Source organism: Mustela putorius, unplaced genomic scaffold (genome assembly GCF_011764305.1).
Source record: "Mustela putorius furo isolate JIRA1106 unplaced genomic scaffold, ASM1176430v1.1 tig00000224_pilon_pilon_pilon, whole genome shotgun sequence".
Taxonomy (NCBI): domain Eukaryota; kingdom Metazoa; phylum Chordata; class Mammalia; order Carnivora; family Mustelidae; genus Mustela; species Mustela putorius.
The window spans coordinates 12,901,905-12,924,904 of NW_025421321.1; the positions used below are offsets into that span (position 1 = coordinate 12,901,905).

The window sequence follows — 23,000 nt, forward strand, 5'->3', positions numbered from 1 at the left end:
TGTTTGTGTGCGCGCTCTCTTTCCAACAAATAAATAAATAAAATCTTTAAAAAAAAAAGTAATGAACAGATATCTTTCAGGAATGACCAAAAACCTGTAGATACATGAAAAGATTCTCAATATCCTTAATAATCAAACAAATACAAATTAAAACCGTAATGACATATCACCCACCATACTGGCAAAAATTTACAAGTCTGATAATACCAAGTATTCATTGAAGGAGCAGGAGGCTGGCTGAGGACAAAGCAAAGGCTGGCGCCTTGCACCCCCCCCTTCACCCGCTCCCCTCCATATGTGTGGCACTCCTCAGGCACCCCTGACTGCCATAAAATGATAAATGGTTAACTTGCTGAGATCACAATCCTGCAAGACAGGAGTCTCCCTTGGTTTGCAAATGTCCTTGAGATTTACAAACAAAGAAGTTACCTTATCAATAGCCCAATTTCCAGGGACACAGATCTCAGTTCCTCAAGCCCTAATGGCGGGCGCAGAGGTCCAGGTTCGAACCTGCAATAAACGACCCTTGCTGATTGGCTTTGACTCACGTCTCTGGTGGTCTTTTAAGGTGGGGGTAATATTCAATTGGCATTTCATTCATGAAGATAGAAAGCAATCATAAATTGCTGACATGGTCTCCCTCTGCCTCTGCTTGCCATTCAGTCTGCCTGTGCTCGCTCTCTGCCCCCCCCCTCTGATAAATAAATAAAATCTTTACAAGAAAAAAAAAAAGAAATTGCTGACAAGTCTGGTGGGAGCATCAGCTGGCACAATAGTTTGGAAAACAATGATTATCTAGTAAAGCTGAACATACACATAACCTAACATAAATAACCTAACAAAACCGTAGAAGCTGCTGTGCCCTAGAATACAGTTTTGTCCCTAATAACAAAAACTTAAAAACAATGCAGATATCCATGAAGAGGACAGATAAATGAATTTTGACATATTAATATAATGGAATAAAAATAAATGAACTACAGCCACCCATATCAATATGGATGGATCTCAGAAATATAAAACTGCACGAACCACAAAAGAATTTCTATAGGATGATACTATGTAAATAAATCTTAAAAAGTAGGTAAAAAACAAAACAATATATTATCTGAGAAGACATATATACAGATGGTCAAATCATAACGAAATGCAAGAAAATAACACAAAATTCAGGACAGTTGTTACCTTTGGGGGCAAAAGAGTGAAGGCAAGATCAAAAAAGTCCCTAGGGGACTAAAAATCACCCCCAAATGTTCCTTCTCTTAATCTGGAACATAGGTACAGATGACCCATGATATATAATATGATATAATTTCAGAATAAAAATAGTGGAGCAAGAGTAAAACTGACTTGATGATCCTTTTTTGTCATCTAAGGCAAGACAGCCTGGTGAAGGCCTCATGCAGTATGTAAAGTGAGTGCTAAATCTGAAGCACCCTGGTTTGATGTATGTCCTAAAAAATTAAAAATAAAAGCAAACTAGGTCCTTCTGCAGTCCAAGCTAGGTGTTTCTAGTTGGCCTGGCAGGATGGTGGCTCCAAAGGCCATAATTACAGCCAGGGAGAGGTCGAGTGGCTAGACAGACATCTGTAATTAGGCAGGTGAAGTCTGTCTTCCAGACTCCAGCTGCTCTGCCGACAACCCCGGTGACCCCAAACCCACCTATAACAGGCAGCTCTTGGCTTTCATATGTGGAGCTTTCAAACAACACACACGGACGCCGGCCACCAGTAGGCAATGACACTTCACAGTGCTGCTCTCTGCCTGCCAAGCTACTTGGCCACCTTCTCTCATTAATTCATGCAATAAATATTGCCCAAGTGCTGCCATAGCCTGGCACGGTATGAGGCCATGAAGGCCACACAGAGACCAAAATAGACACAATTTCTGCCTTCACAGAATTTAGAGTCTAAAGAAAGTGATTTTGCAATTATTTGAATATTGTATTGCTTCCTGCTCTTTTTTGTTAATTAAAAACAATGAGTAAGGAAAAAAATAAAAATATTGGACCTTATGGTAAGATACATCTTTCCTACTTCAGAGAATAGAGTATAATATAGCAAATCAGCAAATGATCCTTGAGGGTCTGCGAAGGCCCCTATGTAGACTCAGCTGGATCCTCCCAGCCTGTAAACAGGCTGACAGGCTGCCCCCATGACCAAGTGGGGAAGAACGTTGAAAACATGACCAAAGAGGGTGTTTAAACAATGAGGCACAACGAGAGCATTTTATAATATATTTTCGTTCTCTGACATATCCAGAAAGGTGTTGTTACGGCTGATACTTAAAAAAAAAAAAAAAAAAATTTACTGCCTATGTTTTCTTCTAAGAGTTTTAAGGTTTCCAGTCTCAATATTTACATCTTTAGTCCATTTTTGAGTTTATGTTTGTGTATGGTATAAGAAAAGATAGTGGTCCACTTTCATTCTTTTGCATGTAACTGTCCAGTTTTCCCAGTACCTCGTATTAAAAAGATGGTCTTCACCCACTGTATGTTTTTGCCTTAGTCATAGATTAATTGACCATAAAAACGTGAGTTTATTTCTGGGCTCTCTATTCTGTTCCTTGATCTATGTGTCTATTTTTGTGCCAGTACCATATTGTTTTGATTACTACAGTTTTCTAGTATATCTTGAGTCCTGGGATTGTGGTATCTACAGTATCTCCAGCTTTGTAGCCCTTTCTCAAGATTGTGTTGGCTCTTCAGGGTCTTTTGTGGGTCCATACACATTTTAGGATTATTTGTTCTAGTTCTGTGAAAATGCTGTTGGTATTTTGATTGCACTGAACCTGCAGATTGATTTGGGTAGTCTGGACACTTTAACAATATTAATTCTGCCAATCCATGAGCATGGACCATCTTTCCATCTATGTATGTTCGGTTTTTTCATCAGTGTTTTTAGTCTTCACAATACAGGTCTTTCATTTCCTTGGTTAAGTTTTTTCCTATTTTATTCTTTTTGGTGCAACTGTAAATATTTTAGCTCTCTGGAATGTAATCTCCCATTAGAACATTAACTCAGTAATTCAAACCTTCACTTCTTTGACCTTCAGACTACCTTTTTAGAACCATGAGCAATTATTTAGGAACCTGCCTACAAACCTAGCTGTTGGTCCTTTGTGCATGAAGAAATTCAAGAAATTCTTAGGATTTAATCTTTCTATAAGACTTAGTCTTTTTTTTTCTTTCTTTCTTTCCTTTATTTCTTTTCTTTTTAAGGAAGAGGTTAGATATTCAATGAGCATCAAAAGCTTAAGCCACCAAACACATAAAAACTCTGAAGATCAAATTTCAAGCATTAGACAAAAGGTAGGCCAATGTTAAGGGGAGATGGGTAAACTGCCTTCCTGGTGTCCCACCTCATAAAGGCAATAATTCTTTATTGCAATTTTTTAATTCCAGAGATAGTATGTACACATGGGCCAGGGGGTTGGGGGGAGAGAGATTTTTTTTTTTAATAGATTTTCTTTTTTAGACAGAGAGAGACACAGAGAGAGCACAAAACTCCCCGCTGACTAGGAAGCCCAATGTGGGACTCGATCCCAGAGCCCTAGGATCATGACCTGAGCTGAAGGCAGATGCTTAACCTACTGAGCCACCCAGGCGCCCTGGGAGAGAGAATCTTAAGCAGGCTCCACACCCAGCACAGAGCCTGATATGGGGCTCAGTCTCAGAAGCCCGAGATAATAACCCAAGCCTGAATTAAGAGTCAGATGATTGACTGAGCCACCCAGATGTCCCTCTTTATTGAAATTTTTATGCCAACACATTAGCCACCACGGTGAGAAGCTATCTATTCAAAATCAAACCATTTCTCAGGACAAAATGTCAAGTAAACTCTTCTCAAAGGAACTTCCATTCTTCCTACTTAGTAGCTCCTATGCAAAACCTTCCTAAGTCTGAGGTAAAAATCCTTACCTCACAGCATGCATGTTGTTTCCCTTAAATCAGGGGTCTTTGTTGCCATCCTTCTCTGCCCTAGGTGGATCTCTTCACAGATGCACAACAATGGAATTAAAGGAATTCTGTGTGCATATCACACGAGAGAGAACTAAAGAGCAAATATTAATGTTACCAGAAATTTTTTCCACTCACAAAAAGTCTTCACAATAGGGGTAGACACATTTTGGGATCCATTCAAATAGAGAACTTTCCTAGGTCTCTGGAAACAAGATTCACATTTTAACAGAAACATTTTTGCCTAAATTTGCAAGAAATGTAACTATTCTGTAAATAAATGCTAATATCCAACTTGTTCCTTCTCCCCATTACTTCATACACTTTTTCTCTACCTTTTTACAATGTGGGCCTTGGATTGTTTTTAAATAAAACAAAGTTGCCTTAGGGTACCTGGGTGGCTCAGTGGGGTAAACCTCTGCCTTCAGCTAAGGTCATGGTCCCAGGGTCCTGGGATCAAGTCCCGAATCAAGCTCTCTGCCTGGCTCCTCTCTCTCTGCCTGCCTTTCTGCCTACTTGTGATCTCTCTCTGTCAAATAAATAAATAAAATCCTTAAAAAATAAAATAAAGTTGCCTTATTATTCCCCATTTGTATATACTTATGGAAACTGTCACAAGTATTCTGATCTCACCAAAGATCATTAGAAGATTTTTTTTTCTATAATATTTTAAATATTCATTCAGTATCTGAATGTCTCCAGAGATGGAGAGCTCCCTACTCACTGGCCAAATGTATTTAACTGCTGGAAAGCTCTGTCTACTAGAGGCTGTTTCTGTACACTAAACCAAGCTTAAAGCTGCCTCCCTATAATTCTGCCCCTCTTGTCCCAGAACTGGCCTAAGGAGCTACAGGACAAATTCTCCCTCTTTACTTGGCCACATTTCAAATTCCTCAGATTCCCACCACATCTCACCCATTGCTAAGGATCCCATGCTTTGGCCCCAGGATAACTGCGTTCTGACTTCCCAGTGTAAGTATAAAGAGGTATTTGAAACTTTCTTGCTGATTCACACCTGTATTGAGAAAGCCTCTGATTTGACGATCTGGAATCCTAAACATTCACTGAATCATAGCATAGGCTATGCATGCCGTCGAGTCAAAGGCCAGAAACACTCCCTGGCCCATGCACCTTTAATTGGCTGGTGAGTGGCAGTACCAGGAAGAGGATCCAAGCTTCTGATGTCAGTGAAGGGGTTTCTCCCATTATGCTTCACCATAAAGCTGCTTCATGCTGAATTCGGTGTAACTAATTGGGGACCTCATGCCCAGCACGAGACAGGCCCAGCAATAATCAAGGCTCCCATAGACTCCCATAGCTCTGTGTCTTTATGGTACACAGCATCACACCGGGTTTGGGTGGTCTGGTTTCCCTCTGGACCGAGAGGCTCCAAGGACAGAGATGGCCCTTGCTTCCCATCTATCTGTGTGTAGCCTGAAGGGTGGGATGGTGCCCTGGGCTCAGTGCTGCCAAATCATGAGGCCACTCAGGAGCCTCAGATGTCCTGTCCTGGCTCTTAGCTCTGGGCCCGTTTTACAGAAACCTCTGTCCTCAAATGGCTTGTGGCTTCCTGGGGTGGGAGGGCACAGCCAGGACTCGAGTTATAGAAACAATACAAACATACAAGTGCACGGGTGTACAGAAAGACACAGAGGAGTGTGGGAATGAATACAGTGCGGTGAGCCAGCAGGTGGGGGTGGGCAGGCTGACGTGGGAAGGGCCCCAGGAGGAGCCAAACTTGAAATCAAATTTTGAAAGAATGGAGAAGTAGTTGAATAAACAGGGAGGGGAGAGGGTATTATAAGGGGGACCTGGTGTGTATGGAGGCGCTGAGGTGGCTTCAGAGAGCCCCAAATAAGTAGCAGGCACAGAAAGCTTAAACATGCAGGCCCACGCTCGCCCGTGAACTCCCCAATGATTGTACACTAGAATATGAAACAACCGATTATCCAAAGCAAAGCCAGTCCCAACACCTTGTTTATCTCAATAGTTTCCTTTGAAAGGGACACTCTTTCCTGTTATTTCATTTAGTCATGCATTCTTTTATTCAACAAATAAAAATTATGCCCCTACTGTGTACCCAACATCTAATCCAGAACTCCCTCTGTGTTTCCCCATCCATTAAAGGTAGGTACAACCTGCCTACCTCAGAGGAGGAACGCATAAAGGTAAGTTCTAGCAAGGGCCCTGGGTGAGCTATCTTAATTAAAGCCCCAGAAACCGGGAGAAAATTAGCACAGTGGGATCAAATTCAAGCACCACTCAATACTTGAGGGTATTTATAGAAAAGCAAACACAAAAACAAAAGCTCCAATATCCTAACCAGTTGCTTTTTGTTTTCCTGGAATAAACTGGTTCCTTCTTTCCCTAGCTGCAGAATACTGACGCTATCCATTCTGACCTTTCGGAGACCATGCAAGCCAGGGCTGGAAAAACCCAGGCCCGGGAACTACCCACCTTTCCTAAGAACACCGAGTGCCTTCTCAGCCCCCTTCCCAGAAGACAGGAGAAGGGGGATGGAAAAGGATTCAAAAGGACTGCCTTTGAGACAGGACGTGGGAATGGGAGGTCAGTCGAGTTCCCTCTGAATTTTCAGCAAAATAGAAACCCGTGCTTTCTCCGCACGATTCAGACCTCACAGTTCTCGTAGCGTCTTCTCAGAGTGACTTCTCAGAGTGACGTGCAAGGACCCGCAGCACAGGCATCGCCCCCCGGGGGCTGCTGAGAAACGCAGCATCGCAGACCCTACCTGAGGCCCACCGAATCAGGATCCGCATTTTCTCAGGATCCCGGGTGACTCAACAGTCAATCTCCTGAAGCCCCATTTTCTCAAATGTAACATGGGGATGATAAAACCGACCTGACAGATCCATTTAGACTCAAATAAAATGCTCTCTATACAGAGACTTGGCTTAAAATTGTGTGCTCTCCCACGTGCCCCCTTTCGGGTACCTAGCTGTGCGTGAATTCTTGGCTTTGACTCAACCACAGAATGAGAAAGTGCCCTAAGTCCTCACACCCTTCTCATATGGGGGCCCTGAGGCCCAAGGAGAGCTGGTGCCTTCTTGTTGACATGCCCTAGCCTGGGAGCACCTCGAGGGCAGGGCCTTGGTCGTTCTCCTCTTTGATTTTCTAGCTTTCAGCATGGTACCTGGTATATGGCACACAACAGGCTCTTGGTATAAGTCTGTTTGGCCACTTGGTGAACTAAGTAATTAAGTAAATATGCAGCAGGAACTCAAGTGCAGGTGTCTCTGAAGCAGTCCCGATAACACCTAGACACACTTAGAAGAAAACTCAGCTTCCTCTGAGTTCACCCTTCCTGACCCTTTCAGAAGAGTTCAAACCTGGCTAGTCATAGAGGCCGTGGGTTCCTGCTGCAGAGAACATCTCTGTTGGAACTAAACCTGGCCATTACTTTCAATGTCAGGAAACAGGCAAAATAGAGGGCCTGGAGAGTGGGAATAACCCACTGGCAGCCAGCTAAGCCTACTTGGCTGGGCAGGAGGCACTCCATCTGGTGAAGCCATTTGGTCAGTGGACATGACCAAGCTTAGGACATGCTGGAGAGTGCTGTGGGGGGTTAGAGAAGGGGTCACTGTGGGAATGCACACTCAGACAGGGGCGGGCATCTCAGCAGAAGCAAGGCTAAGTGTCCAGAGGCAAGGGGCTCCAAGGAATGAATGTCTGCACACATCATTCATTCATTCCACACTCTGAGGGAGTTCAGCTACCTGGCCACCTGCTTCGCCATGGTGGAGACACCCAGTCCTGGATGACAGGCATAGTCTGGGGGAATCCGTACATATCCTACATTGCAGCATATCCCATTTTAATTCAGAGGTGTCTATGGAGCAATGCAGAGCATGAAGTAGGACACTACTCTTCGTGTCCCTGTCCTAAACATGTTATTCTGTGGATATGACAGGTCATTCCTCTCTGCAGGGTCTTCTGGAGCCTGTCATAGCCTCCAGCCATGGGCAAGTCATTGTCTCTGTGTGTATGGCAGTGGTCATATTTCCAGCCAATTTTTTTTTTAATTTCTAAGTAAATATCTTAATAGTTAATAAACATACAGGGGAAAGAAAAACGAGATTACAGGCATTGACAGGAAAGTTTCCCTCCTTTCTGAATTCACCTTTCCCTCCCCCAGAGACTGTACAGAGACAGCTGACACGTGCACAAGCCTATCCACTAGCATGTAAGGCCCATAAGGCTTTGTATTATTCATATTGTTCACCTCTGTGCCCCGGGAACTGAAAAGAGTAACTGGTATAGGTGCCCAATAGCTATCCATTGAATGAATGAATGTATAAATCAGATGCATTCCTGCAAAGTTCCATTTTAAGTACATCGAGCCTTTGTCTGCCTTTATTTTATCTTCTGATTGGATGCATCTTTGGTGGACAGTGGCTCTGTTTCTTCCACTGAGGAAAACATGCCTTTCAGGTTTGCCACGATGTGCTGATGATAGCCTGTGGACATGCTGGTGGTTGTCATTTATTGACTGCCAACTCCAGGGAGAGCCATCACATTGAAGGGAGTCTCCTCGAAGGTCCCACTGCACCCTGTTTGACCATCAGCTACTCAACAGCTAAAACACCTTGTGTGCCTACTGGTCTCTTGCCTGTCTCCTTCTGTGGGAGTACAGACACCTGAGAGCAAGGGCCAAGTTCATTAGCTCTACACCCAGGGCCTGCTACATCTTAGATAAACAAATACATGATGTTTCGAACCAATGCAGGAATCAGAGGATCGAGCGGAGAGAGAATAGGTGAGTCAGAGACATTGATTCTCATCTGTGTGTATGTAGACAAAGGCCCAGACCTTCACAGGCCCCCCCCCCCACAGCTCACGCGAAAGGGTTGTAATGAAGGAGGAAGATAAAAGACCCCGCGTTAGCAGTCCAATAAGATGGTAAATTCAGCGCTTGGCTGTGAAAAACAAAGCTAGATAATAAGAAAAATCAATAAAACTGTCAGCAGTGGCCAATTTCAACTGGATAAAAGAATAAAGTAGTTGATCCTGAAAGACAACTCTCTAAATTAGGTTAGATGAATGGAAATACCCTTTTGTTTTAAGCCAAATCACAAGGACATCAACAACCGTAAATGATTAAATTATAGGCCACTTTGACCCAGTATGATCTGAGCTGCAAACATGAATTTCCCAAAACAATCTTCCTTATAAGACACAGAAATGATACATAGCAAGACAACAGAGACGGAATTAGAGGCCATGCCAGGAAAACACGGGGCTCACTCCTTGACTAAGGATCTATTATAAACCGGCCCTTCTACAAGCTGCTTTCTTCAACACGACTGTTCCTTCTTCAATTACTTCATTAGGACAACAGGCACAAAAGCCAATAGCAAATACACATCTATGCTCCATAATGGCACAGGGGAAGGAGGTTTTGGTAGCTCTGCTCTTTAAACACTCAGGATTCAATTCTGTTTTTCATCTGCTAATGGTTGGCATTTGGTGTTGTTAACCGTGGATGACTCATTTCAGAGGAACTGCTGTGCATCTAGGGCCTATTTGGAAGGAAATGAGGATTTTTCTTGGCTTATTTCTCATCAAGCACTTTAGCACTCTCTCTCTGGACCATTATAAATCCCTTGACGGGGACTGGGAGTTCACTACGTTTTCCCCTTGGTCTTCTGCCGACTCCCCCTGTCTCAGCTGATACATATGGTCACTTCCAGTATTTCCGCCATCAGGACAGAAGATAGAGCCAAAAACCTGGAGACTAAGGGGACTGCTCCCTGGGTCTGAGTATCAGTGGTGAGTAGTTGCGCTGGAGGTGGGATGTGGGGTATACACCGCAAAATCAATGTTTTTGAACGTCTGGATTTTATTTTCACTCTTGTCAAGCACCGAGGCTGTCTCTACTCCACATGCCACTAGAGAATCCACCATGCCCATGTGTGTCTGGGGAGCCTATGGGGTGAGCTGGACCAGATCTCATTGAAATAGGCACCTCACAGGAGGGTGACCTCTCAGCATCTTGGAGCTGGCGTCTGACTTTGAAATTCCATGTTCAAGAAAGTGAGAGCTCTCTTTAGCTTCTCAAGCAATGCTGCTTACCAGAGACTGGGCAGAACTTACAAAGGGAAAGAGGGAGTGTCAGGGCTTGCTGTGGGGACACAAGCTAGACAGGCTGGGGAGGAAGAGGGTGCTGGAAGTGGTGGAGTGCTTATCATGGGGCTCCACGGATTGCTGAGGGAGAAAAGAGAGAGGAGGCAAAAAAGATACAGGGGGATGACTGTACATGGACTTGACCCTCCCATCACCTAAGCCCCATGCTTACAGAATGTGCTCTACTCAACATTCCAGACTTGACCAAACTTGACCTGGAACATTCCTCCTCCTTGGGGTCCAAGGTGGGTGAGAGGCCTTGACCATGAAGACATATCCAGAAAGAACTGCCTTCAACCTTCAAACACAGTTTAGTCACTGAAGGTATTTCATTTTCTTGTTTGCATGGCATAAAATTTCTGTCTACAATATGGATAATTGTCTTTGTTCAGAAGCTCTTGGAGAATACAGTGTATATCTATTTAATTTATGGTATCTATCCAGCCTTACCTAAAAAATAAGAGCTTCCAAGCTGCCTTTGATAGTGATGACATGATCCCCCTCTGCTCAGAATGGCCTCCTCACTGGCAATCCAGGCTGCCTATCTTCATCTTTCCAGCCCAAACGCTGCCTCTTCCCTGAGGCTGTCCTGGGTTATTCCAGCCCTAATATGGTCCCATTTGGAGAACTGCTGGTAACACCAAATTAAGCATTCTATTGCCTTGCACTTTTCTCCAGTGTTTTGTCCTCTAAGTGAGTCTCAGATTCCTAATTGTATTGTACACTCCCTTGAAGGCAAGGCCACATATACTTGTGAAGGTCACCTCTCATTTTCTGCTTGCCTTCCCACTTCCTCTTCCCTAAACCCAGGACAGCACTAAGCTGGGCACAGTTGTTAGTGTGCATTGGTGACTACTGTTCCCTTGAACAAATGGTTCTCTTTAACTACCTGGTAACTGAAGGCATTAGATTGAATAATGTAGACTTCTCAAGAACTGGAATATCAGCAGGGCACGGGCATCTGAGAGACTGAAAGAGCCATTGGCTGAAGCAGTTTCCAGAAGTCCCCCCTTTTTATTTCAACACTGAGGGCAGCACTCCAATGCTTGCCATGGACACACGGAAGAAAGATTACTAACCTGCTGGAGTTTGAATCAGGTCTAGTTGTAGACCAAGACTTAGGGACCTGCCTGATACACACCCTGAGAGGGAGCTGATAGCTCCTGAACTGGGACCAAGAGAGTTCTCATTTCTAAGAGAATGGAAAAGAAATGTGCTTGTTTATGAAAGGGACCCTCTAGGTCACTTTTGGATTCAAAGCTAAGAACTCTAGTTCCACATCACTGTAAAAAAAAAGGGGGGTTGCTATCTGAGGAAAAGAACTAAAATAAACAGAGAGGTAGGGAAGTAGCACTACTGGGGCCATGATTTAGACCAGGACCCTGGATCGTCGCCTGGAGGTCTAGACTCAAAAGGTAGGTAGTCAACCTTTTGACCTTGGGCACATCACTTGACCTCTCAATGTGACGATTTCCCATACACAGGTAATACTATCAGGCACTTGGTCCACCCATGTTACCATTTCAGAGCAAACCCAATCAAGTTTGACCGTGTTTGTCTGCCTGCCTACACAACTTGAAAAAAAGTCCAGAAAAAAAGCTGCAAAGATGAATTAAATTTCTAAACTACCCCTTCAGAAAGGAAAAGGGATTTGAACAATTCAAACCTGAAGAGGAGAGATCTAGTAACTGTCTTCAAGTATATGAAGGGCTTTGAGCCAAGGGCCAGTGAGAGTGTGGGCCCCACATGCTCTCAGTCTGCACCGAGCAGAGAGAGCAGACCCAGGCTCCCACAAAGAGAAGTTTCTGGCATTAAGGGCCACAGGATACAAACAAGATAGAGACTGTCCTTCTAGAAAACAGTTCACTGGGGGAAGGGTGGGGAAGAAAGAAAGAGAAAGTGGGGCCAAACTATGGCAAGGTGTGAACTCTGTAGAAAGCAATCTTATAGCCCAGCCAGATAGAGATATTATTCTATAAACTGCCTCTCTGTCACCTTGCTCTGTCCTTCCCTCGTTTTTAATATGCCTCAGAGTCAGAAACCTGCCCTCAAACTGCTTCCCGGAAAGCCTTGCCTGCTATTCCTTCACCAGCAGCCCTCAGGTCTCCAGGCCATAGGAGATCTACTGAGCATCACCTGTATTCAAGGGCACTGTTCTTTTTAACAATCTGACCATGCACGGTCCCTACCAGAGATGCGATCATGATCCTGACCCAGTGAGAAATCTGAACCTCTGAACTAGCAAGCGTTAGAGCCGGGACTGAAGGCCAGGACTGCAGGACTCCTGGGACTGCGCTCTTCCTGCCCTATCTGCCCGGGGTGGGTGGCCCAGGTAGGAGACTGAGGGGTGCGGTGTCCGCAGCATGTGGCTACAGAAAGAAGCATGTAGTTTCTGTTTATCATCTGCTTCTGCAACCGCTACGAACCCTTAGCCCCAATTTAACTGCCTTATTTGTGACCTGTGTTGCAAAACATCCTTCAAACTACTTTGCATCTTCTGCATTTTATTGGAGACACAATTTGGCCCTCCAAACATTATCAATGACACCCACTCCGGTTCTCTCCTTTGCACTTCAGACTCTGAAAAACTCTCCTGGGTGAACACTTAATCAGGATGGAAGGCAGGAAAAGAGCTTAGAAATCCCTGGGTCAGACCCTGACGGCCCCTCCTCTGGGAGCCTCCAAATAATGGTGCATTGTCACGTTATTAAAAAAGAATAAAAATAATGTTCAAATTGCATCACAACAAAGGAAGAAATGTTAACTAATGTGCGCTGCAGGAAACAACAGCTGACACGCTTGAGAATTACATTGCTGTTTATGCGTCCGTCACCTGGGCGAATTATGCTCTGACTTAAGTATCTGGTGAGCCTGGAGCGCCACGTTTACCAGGAAACCGCGTGGCTATTGCTTCTGATAAAAGCAAACACTAAGAGGCTCCCAAGACTGGAGGATCACACTCCAGCATTCCAGGAAGGTTTGCTATTTGGGTAACGTAGGTAAGGCGCCTGGTGTAGTACCTGTCAGATAGAGCCCTTTTCTTTCCACCCCTTCTACCTGCTAGAGACATTAGCCAGCCTTCAGCCTTGAGCTCTGATTGCTATTCAGATTCGACCAGAGATCAAAACTGCATGACCGGAAATGGCCTTAGCTGTCATCAAGCCTGACCCCTTACATCTGGGGTTAGGTTGCCTGGTTTAGCAAAAGCACACAGCAGTCAAATCCCATTATGGTGAGCTGCACAGGACAAGCGAGCAGTGGAATTTTATTAGACAGCTAGAAATCACATTAGCCCCAGCTCTAGCAGACACAAATGTTCAAGGCATTCCACAGTGTGTTCGCAAGAAAAAGAAACCTTTGGCCCATCTTGGAACTGGATCTTTAGCTCACACCTTTCTCTGGGCTCCTCATTGTTTGCTGCATTTCTAAGTGTGTGCGATTTCTATGATATATGTCTTTTCTTCCATTGATGGGACTGGAGCATTTGAGACAGGGGAGCTGCAGGGATGCGTGACAGCAGAATGACAGAGTGAATGGATCAGCCTGCCTCACTCCCACTCTCTTCACACCCTTTTGCAGAATACAGTTAAGTATTTTCACTAAAAAAAAGGGACTTAGGTAAAGAATCTATGAATGTCCACAGTCTAGCCTGGACAACTGGGTTTTGCACTGGATCTTTCCCACGCAGTCCATGTAACAAATATTGTGTTCACTCACCCTCGGCTCCTCTCCTCTCCTCCCAACCCTTCCAAAAACCCCTGCGTCAGGAGCCCTCAAAGTCTGATCAGCAGGACAGGGCAAACTGATGTACAGAATGCAAACAGAAAACAGTAAGATCAGCTCCTTCCCACCATCCAGAGAAAGAATCCCAAATCAGGGAAGAGTAAGAAAGAAAGGGCAAAAAAGTTCTCCTTTTCTTCAGAGCAACACATGCTAGAACTTTCCAGGGTCTGGCGTGTGTCAGCATTTCTGAAGTAAACTCTATTTTCTCTAGATGAAAGAGATTAAAAAAAAAAAAAAAGGACACTAAGAATTCAGTCCAGTGAAAATTGCTTTGGCCATTCACATGCAATAAGCCATAGAAGCAAAGAGGAAAAAAATCAATTGCTTCTGATTTATTTATTCACTCATTCGTCCACATCCTTTCTCTCTAATGTAAAAAAGGATGTCCGCTGTAATTTCCCAGGTTGTTAGTCTTTTCAAAGAAAAAAAAATAATTCAAGCCTCCTATTGGTTGTGCAGCATCTTGGCACAGGAAATGCATTTTTAATTAATTATTCTGTTGCATATAGATTATGTAAGGAAAAAGGGGGACTGATTCTGCTCATTGAATGTTTCACCAATATCTATAATCAGGAGGCTGCTGTAATACTTTTAAGTCTGGTGAATTTGGGATCGCATGCTTTGTTAAAAGCAATGCAAGGTTTCACCTTAATGGCTGCTTTATTTCTTAATCAGGGTGGTGGGTACACTGGTGCTCATTTTATTTTCCTTTAGGCCCTTTGGCACATCTTAAATATTTCATACTAAATATTGCTAAATCCCCGAATCTTCTACAACAGATTCTATTCTGGGCTGCTCAGAGCTGAGGGTAGAGAAAGAAAGCTGGAAACGTCAAAACGTAATTGCAATAAAGAGAAGAAAATGTACAAGACCAATTTTGGAAAGATGTTTAAAGTTTTAAACCTATGCCAAATAATTGAGATCTATTCAAAGAGAACTGGATTCTATTATAAGCCCCATATACACACAATTATTGAATTATTCTGAACACCTGTTGAAATTGAATTGCGTGATATATTAGCCAAATGAAAATCATCAGGCACCCAGTTAAGCACACGGTTTGACCCACTCCTCTGATATGTGGACATAATCTCTCCTCCTGTTACTGAAATGTAGACTAGAGTTTCATCCCTAACCCTGGGGAGACCATGTGGTGTTGTGACTCTGTCCTTGTGATCTCCAGCATTTAGAAGAGATGAGGGAAAAGGCCCCAGTCTTCCAACCAGGAGCTTAGGGAGCTGACTGTCTTTCCCTCAAGACTGCCACAGCCCCGAACAACCATTTTTTCTCATTGCCAAAAGGAACCAGGCTTGGTCTTCCCATCTTTCTGCCATGACATTAAAGCCAATTTTCCTGTCCTCCTGCATACAGAGAAAGATGGTCCCCACTAAATCTCCATCCTAATTCCCAGCCTCCCTAGAGCCCACATCTGCCACCATCTCCCTCTTCTGTGTGGACAAGGTTTTACTGTCCAGAATCCCCTCCCCTTCTGACTGTTCAGTCCTCACTGCCCGTCAAGCCTTTGAAGATGTTAAGTGCACCAAGACAGGATCGAGAGAAGAAGATACAAGGAGAAGAAAGAAGGAAAATCTGACCAGTGGACAACATCTACACCCTGTCTCATTGGCCAGTGGGGAGCCGACATTCCCTCACCCCATTATTTCTCTCTAAAAGTAGGGCTTTTGCCTGCGTGGGAAACTGTAAAACGAAGTAACACTTCTATAAAAGTTCAAAAAAATAAGATTCTGAAATTGGACACCTTATTTGTTTCATTTCTGAATACCGTTAGACCAACTGGTTTTACTTCCTTCCCATGACACTCACACATACCCCACGCGAGCCTCCGGGGAGAGGCTGCTGCTCCACCCAAGCCTGCCTTGTACACTACCATGCAAGAATGCCTGCTTTATTGGCCTCACTTGATAAGTCAAGAATCTTCCCTCTGCTCCACTGAAGTTAACAGATGGCTGGTCCCTTTTGGTACACAGGCGTAAGCATCTTCAAAATAACCTTTTCCTTTTAAGTGTGCCAATTAATTAAATGTCGCTGTAATACATCCCAGCCGAGGAGGGAAGGGAGACACCCGAAGACAAAGGGCCAATGGAAGAGAACAACGAGGAGAGGTCACATTCTCCTACCTTCACCCGACGACCCCGACAGATCAATGATCACATACACTCTTCCTTCTGGTTCCAGATCAATCTGCAATTAAGAAAATGACAGGGGCTTGGTTAGTGCATTGTGGGGGCAGCCGAAGAGTTCCATGCCTTTTCTACCCCAAATGGCTAGCCCCTAGAGTCACGGCTCCATTCAGTTCATCCCCCTGTAGTGTGTCTGGTGCCGGGTGGGGACCAGGAATGCAGGTGAATGGGCATTTATGGAATGTCTGCTATATTCTGGAAGCAGCACAAGGAGGTCTCATACAGACCCAATAGGTAGTGTCATCCCAGTGGTTCTCAACAGCAAGGGAAACCTGGCACAGGAGACACCTGACACATGGACATATGGACAATGGGAACCTACAGGAACCTTTCTGGGACACAAAACCATCTAGAAGTGTTTTCGACCGTCATGACTGGAAAGGGAAGGCTGCCACTGGCATCCATGGGTGGAAGCTAGGGATTCTGCTAAGTATCCTACAGCAGACACGATGGTCCCCACCATGAAGCATTCGTTACCCAGCCCCAGAATGCCAACAGTGTCAATGTTGAGAAACCCCGGGTTACGCCATTTTCCTGATAAGGAAGCTGAGCTCAAAGTTTTAGGGTAAGTGGCAATGCTGAGTTTCAATGATAAGACTGTCTAAAGACACCCACGCTCCTTAGACTACACAAACTGCTCACAGAGGAAAGAAAAGGGGAGGAAAGAAAAGCATGTGATGCTATTCACACTCTGAAGGTGTCTACAGTCTCATGGGGGAGTTAAAAACCAGAGAACAGGGACGCCCGGATGGCACAGTCGGTTACGCCGCTGCCTTCAGCTCAGGCCATGATCGCAGGGTCCTGGGATCGAGTCCCTCATCGGGCTCCTTGCTCTGCAGGGAGCCTGCCTCTCTCGTCCTCTGCCTGCCACTCTGCCTGCTTATGTGTGCGCACACTCTCTCATTCTCTCTCTGACAAATAAATAAATAAATAAAATCTTAAAAAAAGAAAAAACAGAGAACAATGCTGACCCCAGCTTAATGAGGAACAAGTGAGGATCGCAGATCAAGTATCCAGCAAGTCTGAAATCAGTGTAGAAGAGCGGCCTTGGAAGACTTCACGAAGAGAAGAAAGGGAGTCACTTAAGGTGGAAGAAATCTCATAAGCCAAGGCTGGGAACGTGCACAGTGCTCGCAGGACCCTGAGGGGCATCCGTACTCGGGTTGTGTGTTGGCACATTTTGCAAACCCCAGATCCTACCAGGGTTGCAAAGAGTGAGCCAACATCACTACATTCTTACCATCAAGCTTCTCCGCCCACCCTCACTTGCTGCCAGGCTGCCTCCAAATCCAACTAGCTACTTCTGTACAGAACCAGGCTGATCGGAAAAGTCAGAATGGCTGGGCCTCTTAGAGCTGACATCTTTGGTGAGGTCGGAACTCTGCTTCCAGAAACTGTGTGCTCCCTGAGAGAGTAGTAACTCTGGAAACCCTAGATCACCAAGTACCCTGGGGTAGCCTATCCTCGCCTCCACGCTCCCATCTGTCTGTGCAGAGCTGTAATTGACTCATACGTGCCAGGCTTGTCTCCCCGGCAAGCTGTGGATTTCTTGGGGCAGGAACGACCACCCCTCCTTATCGTTTTCATTGTCCCCAGCAAAGAGCAGGAACACATTCAGCAAGTACTACCGAGAAAGGGTCAGTCTGAATACCTCCTTCTCATTCAAGGTTGAGGTCAAGGATCACCTCCTCTCTAAAGCTGTTCTAGATATTCTCAGCCAGAATTAATTACCCCTTTCCTTGTGCTCCTGCGGTACACGTGCCTAGCTGAACCCTGGCTCCTAATATATTGTCCATATGTCGGTCTCCTCTGCGAGGCAGAGACAATGAGAATACATTTGTATACCTAGTGCTCACCTCACTGTCTATTAGGAGACACCCAGCAAACCTTTGGGGAGGGGAAGAGACTTTATGTTCAGAACTCTGAGAGCCTACTCTGGGTCGTTTGACCCTCCAAGGCCCCATCCCCAGGAAGGCAGGCAGGCGTGTGATCTGTACTAACATGACAGTCAAATGACATGGGAGGGGAACAAGACGTTGCTCTCTCAGGATCCTGACATACTCCCTCTGAGGTAAAAACTCCCTTGGGACTGATATGCTCCAGGTCCCTCCTGGCATCTCATGCCACTCACAGTCCGGGTTCCCTGAGATATTCACGAGCCCCACTTTATTTCCAGACCTGGTCTTCAGTGATTGAGAGTGTGTAAGATTTCTCTTAAAATTTTAGTTCTGTCAACAGAGGTCTTCAGCGCCTCACAGAGAGCCCCTCGGTGATATTGCAGGTGGTCCATCAGGGCAGGGAGTGAGGGAAATCAGAGTTCGTTGGGGAAGGAGTAGGGAGAAAGAGAGAGAGAGAGACTCTTTTTTTTTTTTTTTTTTTTTGAGAGAGGAGAGAGAGCATATGCAGGCACAAGGGAGGGGAGTCAAGGGACAGAGGAAGAGGGAGAGATAGAATCCTAAGCAGGTTCCATGCCCAGCATGGAGCCCACACGGGGCTTGATTGCAGGACCCTGAGATCATGACCTGAGTGGAAATCAAGAGTCATTTCCTTAACCGACTGAGCCACCCAGGAGCCCTCCCAGAAGAGGGAGAGACAGAATCCTAAGTAGGCTCCACACCCAGCATGGAGCCCCACACCCAGCATGGAGCCCCACACGGGGCTTGATCGCAGGACCCTGAGATCATGACCTGAGTGAAAATCAAGATTCAGCTGCTTAACCGACTGAGCCACCCAGCTTGCCCCCCAGGGGCCACTCACCTTAGTGGGGACCCAATAGGAACCCAATAGCAAGCTGGTGATGATACCACGCAATGACTTTCCACATCTCCCCATCCCTTCCACCCCAAGAATCTGCGATTTTAAGTTTCCGTCTAAAGAAAATGTTCTCCGGCACCCTCACTGCTAGGAAACCCCACCCCCTCCCACTGCCACAAGCATAACCCAGCCCCCGCACTAAATTACAAACAGGAAAACCAACAGTCAGCTCCACTGAACAGAGCCAAACCAAAATCCTGTCCCTGCCACAAATATCAGGGGTCCTCTTGTCCGAGAGCATGGAATTTAAATAATGTATGCCTTTTAGAGATTAGATCATCTCTATTAAACCCTGCCGGCTAAATGAAACAATTTCTCATATCCTCCAACTCAGAGATTTCCCACGACTATGGGCTTCATTGGCAAAGTACAATGCTATCTGTGAAAAGCAGGGAGGCGGAGAGCAAAGGAATGAGATGGGCTGGGAGGCCTTTCTGAAGGCCAGCCTCTCTTTGCAAAAGGGGAGTGAGAACTTGTGGCAAGGGGGGAACAGGTCATTGATGATAAAATGTATTAGGATATTAACGTTCAAGATAGCCATCAGAAACCATTTTAGCACCCACTGCTGTCTCCATGCCGATGAACTGCATTTCCAAACAGAGAAATAGAAATTAAGCTTTTAAACCTGCCAAAAGCAACAAAGAGCTTTGCAGCCTGGGCAGATGGCCACAGAGGGCTGGCGGAGTCCCAGCCGGCCTAGTGAGGAAGTGCTGAGAATCCATGTAGGGAGGTCAGACTTCAACGCAGATGACTGGAGGCTTATCAGGTACAAAATGTGGTAGAGGGGGGTGCAATTTCATGGTCAAATTAATCGAACCTCAAATTCGATAAGGATAAGGATAAGGAAGCAATGTAGGTGCCCAGGCCTGCACAACCATCCATTGCCCTCAGCAGCAGGCGGCTGGCACTACATAAAAGCAGGCCTCCTCCCCCCAGCCATTCCCAGGGTTGGGTCTGAGCTCTTTCTCCTGCACTCAGGGTCCCTCCAAATTATCCCAGATGCGACCCTATTTACCCAATCTCCTTGAAACGCCTACCTTTACTTGATGAATCTTCCCAGCTACTATCTCTGTTATCTCTCTGTGTTCTTTAGAGCTTTAGTGTCTTTGGCTACCCCCTCCAGCGTAGGCCAGGAACAAGGCAGTAGAACAATGGGGAAGACAAACACAGCCTTCAGAGTAGCTCTGAATCCCAGCTCTGGCAATCATTTACATTCCCTGAGCCGTGTGTGGCCTCAGTCTCATCGTCTATGAAATGGATTGTTGTAAAAATTCTATGAGACTCCCACGCAGAGCACTTGGGCCTCAGGATGTGGTGGTAATGGGTAAACTTCCTGGCTCTGTGGCCTAAAGCAAGTGACCACCTTCTCTGAGCCTCAGAATGCTTCTCCATGAAATGGAGCTAATAACAGGCTCTGTGATGTTTGGGCTGTGGTGATGTTAAGTGAGATCACCTATGTCAAGTGCTCAGCGTGATGCCGGGCACAAAATCCTTCATTAACTTCTGGTGCCATTGTTTCTAAAAAGCCAAGTCTTCAAATGTGCTACTTAGTCCCATGTTCCTTCCACTCTGTCAAGCTTTTCCCCCACAAAAAAAGACATTTTCCATCCCTGAACTGATATTATTCCACGTTATTCCAGGACAACTTTACAGAGTTGGGAATATCAAATAAAGCACTGCGGTGAGGGTTTCATGCCCAGCCCATAGGGAAGCCAGAGGCAAAACAGGCGATGGCCCTGGTCATCAGAGGGTCATGAGGTGCTCCTGAGGGGAGGAGAAGCAGAGGGTGGCCACTGAGTGTCTGAGCCCCTGCTACACCTCAGGCTCTGGTCCCAGGGTTTAGTCTGTGTTAGCTCATTTCATCTCCTGTGAGGCCAGCAGTGCTCCCTACTTTTCAGATGGAAAAACTGGAGCTCCAAGAACTTTAAGCCAGATTCCCACTCAGGGCTCCCTGGGTCACACGGGACAGAGGAGTCTGTCAGAGCTCTGATCTCTCAAGCCCTCACCAGCTTGGGAAGCCTTCTAGGACAATCCAATGCCAACAGCTCTGGCTCTCTGTGTGTTCCTGCTGCCTCTCAGTCAACAGTCCTCCTCCACACCTCACCTGTCTAGTGGGAAATCCCAGTGATGCTGCGCCAACGGGACATGCAGATATCTGCGCTCCTGTGTTTCAGGGGTGATCAAGCTCGAGGCAAAGGAGGTTAAGAAACTCACAGCCAAGCTTCCTTCCCACCATAGGCTCAACTTCCACCAGAACCCTCTAGATAAACCTCCCCTTGGAAGAGCCCACAAAGGTCACACATGCCCAATTTGAGTTTCGCTTCCTTTCCCCTCTGTTGTCAGGCACCCAAGGGCTAGAAAGAAGCTAGAGGTACGGAGTGGGTCAGAGGATAAATCCAGAAAGGATGAGGTCGGAGAAAGGCTTGCAATGCCTGTCTTGCACCAATTAAGCCCTAGGTAATTGACTGGAGCAGGGGAGGGGAGCGAGGAAGAAGGAGGTGGAGGGGGAGGCATCAGGAGAGAAACTCCAGGGTTTCTTTCCAAAGCAGGAGTACCACTTCTCAGGTCCTCCACACCCCTTTTTGCTAGCCATCGTCCCCTGGAGGAACCACGGTCACACTGCAGTCCCCAGAGGTGCCTGGCATGAAAAAGACTCGCCAGACGGAGCAAGAGAACTTCATGCAGCAGACAGCCTCCCCACCCCTGCTTACTAAACCCAGAACGATGAGGCATGGTGCTGGCCAAGTCTTGGGTGCTGATTTCTGAAGCTAGCAGCTGATTAAAGACTTCATTTGAGGAGGAGTTTGCTACTAGCCCTGTTGGTAGGGTGCACAGTTTGAAAGCAGAGGGTCCCCAGGTAGTTAAATATTTCAAGTTGTCCCACAGCACTTGCTTTCACAAAGTAAGGCGAGAAGAGGATTGCCTCTCCCCTTCCGCGGCAGTGCAAAGACAGGACGCAGGCTCTAGAGTACATCTCTGCAGGGCACAATCCTGCCTGACCGGCACCCGGGAGGGATTTAATACACATTGTACATGTGGGCTCAAAGGATGAATGGCCCAACTTTCAACCGAGTCCGCACAACTGAATTATGGAGATGATTCACTTGGGAAGCCAGCAACCTGTACACAACTGTTCGGGCAGCTTCATTCAGAACCGCTAAATGTTGGAAACAACCCAAGTGCCTCACAATAGGTAAAGGAAAAAGCAAACCATGCTGCCGGCCTAGGACAGAATTGTGCTTGGCCATAAAGAACGAACCACTGATACCTGCAACAAGACGGATGCTAGGAGAAAGGAGCCAAACGTAACAGTCTATAAGGTGCGATTCCACTTCTGTGATGTTCTAGAACAGGCAAAACCAATCCAGAGTGACAAAGAGCATTTCCGAGGTCTCCTGGGGCTGAGGAGGTAAACGCAGAGAGGCAAGGAGGGCGGTCTTTGGCCTGGGGGAGCTTTTCTGTGTCTTCACCCAGGTGGTTCAAACAGAACCTTTGTCAGACTCGGTCAAGCCCAAACACTTCAAATGAATGCACTTTATTGTATGTAAATTATACCTCAATGAAGTAGTTTTTTACAAGGGAAAAAAGAAGCCATCATTTCATTTCACAGAAGGATTCCTCTACAAGTTTCCTTTAATAACAAATCATCTTCCCACCCTCGGGGCATTTAAAATTTCAAATTCCAGTTTTAAAAATAAAAGGGTTCATTCAGAGTTTTTCGAGTACATCTGTCACACAACATAATGTACACCTACCTGTGTAGGCACACACATTCACACATCCACCCACGTGTGCAAAACACACTCACAGGCACAGCCACCTTCTTCTGTCTTCTGTGATCAAAATACAATAATAGCAAGAAAAACACATCCAAAATGTAGGGTTGAGAGCCTGCTGGCTTCTTTAAATCTGTCTGCGTGTGCATGTATCTCAAGACAATTAGACCAAATGCTCTAGAGGACCTTTTAGTGACCTTCAGGACCTAAATATCCACAGAGAGGGAGCTGCTTAAATAAATTATGGTACATCGTGTAGTACATCGCTAGGCAAGCCCTAAAAAAAGAATGGAAAGATCGAAATGTACTGACTGATAGGAAGTGATC

At 45.7% G+C, this 23,000-nt stretch overlaps 1 protein-coding gene across 7 annotated transcripts in view; it reads right to left on the reverse strand.

Moving 5' to 3' along the window:
- Window positions 1–23,000, reverse strand: part of PRKCE (protein kinase C epsilon) — a 517,695-nt gene that overhangs the window by 283,946 nt on the left and 210,749 nt on the right. For 6 of the 7 annotated variants that reach the window (XM_013056348.2, XM_013056350.2, XM_013056349.2 and 3 more), the window contains one exon: window positions 16,021–16,084. In XM_013056348.2, the coding sequence (XP_012911802.1) occupies window positions 16,021–16,084 (64 nt within the window). Of the gene's footprint in view, window positions 1–16,020; window positions 16,085–18,840; window positions 18,935–23,000 lie in introns of those variants that run through there. The other variant, XM_013056351.2, reaches the window with a different exon arrangement.